The 891-nt window shown below is 29.2% G+C and overlaps 1 protein-coding gene across 2 annotated transcripts in view; it reads right to left on the bottom strand.

Moving 5' to 3' along the window:
* LOC107614148 (terpene synthase 10-like) overlaps positions 1–891 on the bottom strand; it is a 6,153-nt gene that overhangs the window by 3,752 nt on the left and 1,510 nt on the right. For both annotated transcript variants that reach the window (XM_016316375.2, XM_016316376.2), the window contains exon 2: positions 174–432. In XM_016316375.2, the coding sequence (XP_016171861.1) occupies positions 174–432 (259 nt within the window). The remainder of the gene's footprint in view (positions 1–173; positions 433–891) is intronic.

The following is an 891-nucleotide window of genomic DNA, read 5'->3' as shown; positions in this document are numbered from 1 at the left end:
AAAATTATTCATGTGCATTTATTTATATAGTTTAAATTTTTTGGAAAAATAATTTTAAGATAGACTCACTAAATTAGAAACATAATTCTAGCTAGTTTACTTTTTTTTGTGTTTCAATCTCAACTAAATATTCCTAAGTAGTATATGATGCAAGTCATAAGAAGGTGAAAAACCTGTTGATATATCATAACCATTATCCCTTAAGATCCTGAATTGGAGTGCTGTGGCATGCAGAGTCTTCTTTTTTTGGGAGTAATCTATGTTATGGATACTGTCCAATATGTTCCTTATTTCACTCTTGATATGATAAGCCACTCCAAGCCTTTGCAACACATCAATAAGATCAAGCTGGTCAACATGATTTTCAACTTTGAAAAGCATCTTTCTTACTTCTTCCTTCAAAACATGGTGTTGCTTGAGGTATGTTTCCTCCTGCTCATTAGTTAAAGAGTTTTGTTATTTATATACCTAAGAGTAATTAAGTGTGTCTAATCTGTTGAGACATGTTGTAATTTTTTGTTTGTTCTTGCTGATAATAGCGAAAAGAATAAGTGACATCAGATAAGTTAAGGGTGTGGGGTTGGTGTTATATCCATTCATATGTGAGTTTATTTCATGTAGTTTTGTGTTTCTTATATACACTTTTTTGCGTTTTATAGTCGATTAGTTATATATATATATATGTTTAGTATACAAGTGTTTCTTTCAATTCTCCATAAATAAAAGAGCAAACACAAAAACACAAAAGGAAATAAGGAACTGAATGTTAGAGTAAAAGCTAAAACAAATAAAACACAATAATAATAAAGCAGCAAGTTTCTAAAAAATAAGCTGGCACTAAATTGATAAAGATAAAGATTTAAAGTTCAATCGAAATTTAACCTTGATTGA

Source organism: Arachis ipaensis, chromosome B08 (assembly GCF_000816755.2).
Source record: "Arachis ipaensis cultivar K30076 chromosome B08, Araip1.1, whole genome shotgun sequence".
NCBI lineage: Eukaryota > Viridiplantae > Streptophyta > Magnoliopsida > Fabales > Fabaceae > Arachis > Arachis ipaensis.
The sequence above is the reverse complement of the archived record's forward strand: the minus strand, read 5'-3'. Positions and strand labels throughout refer to the sequence as shown.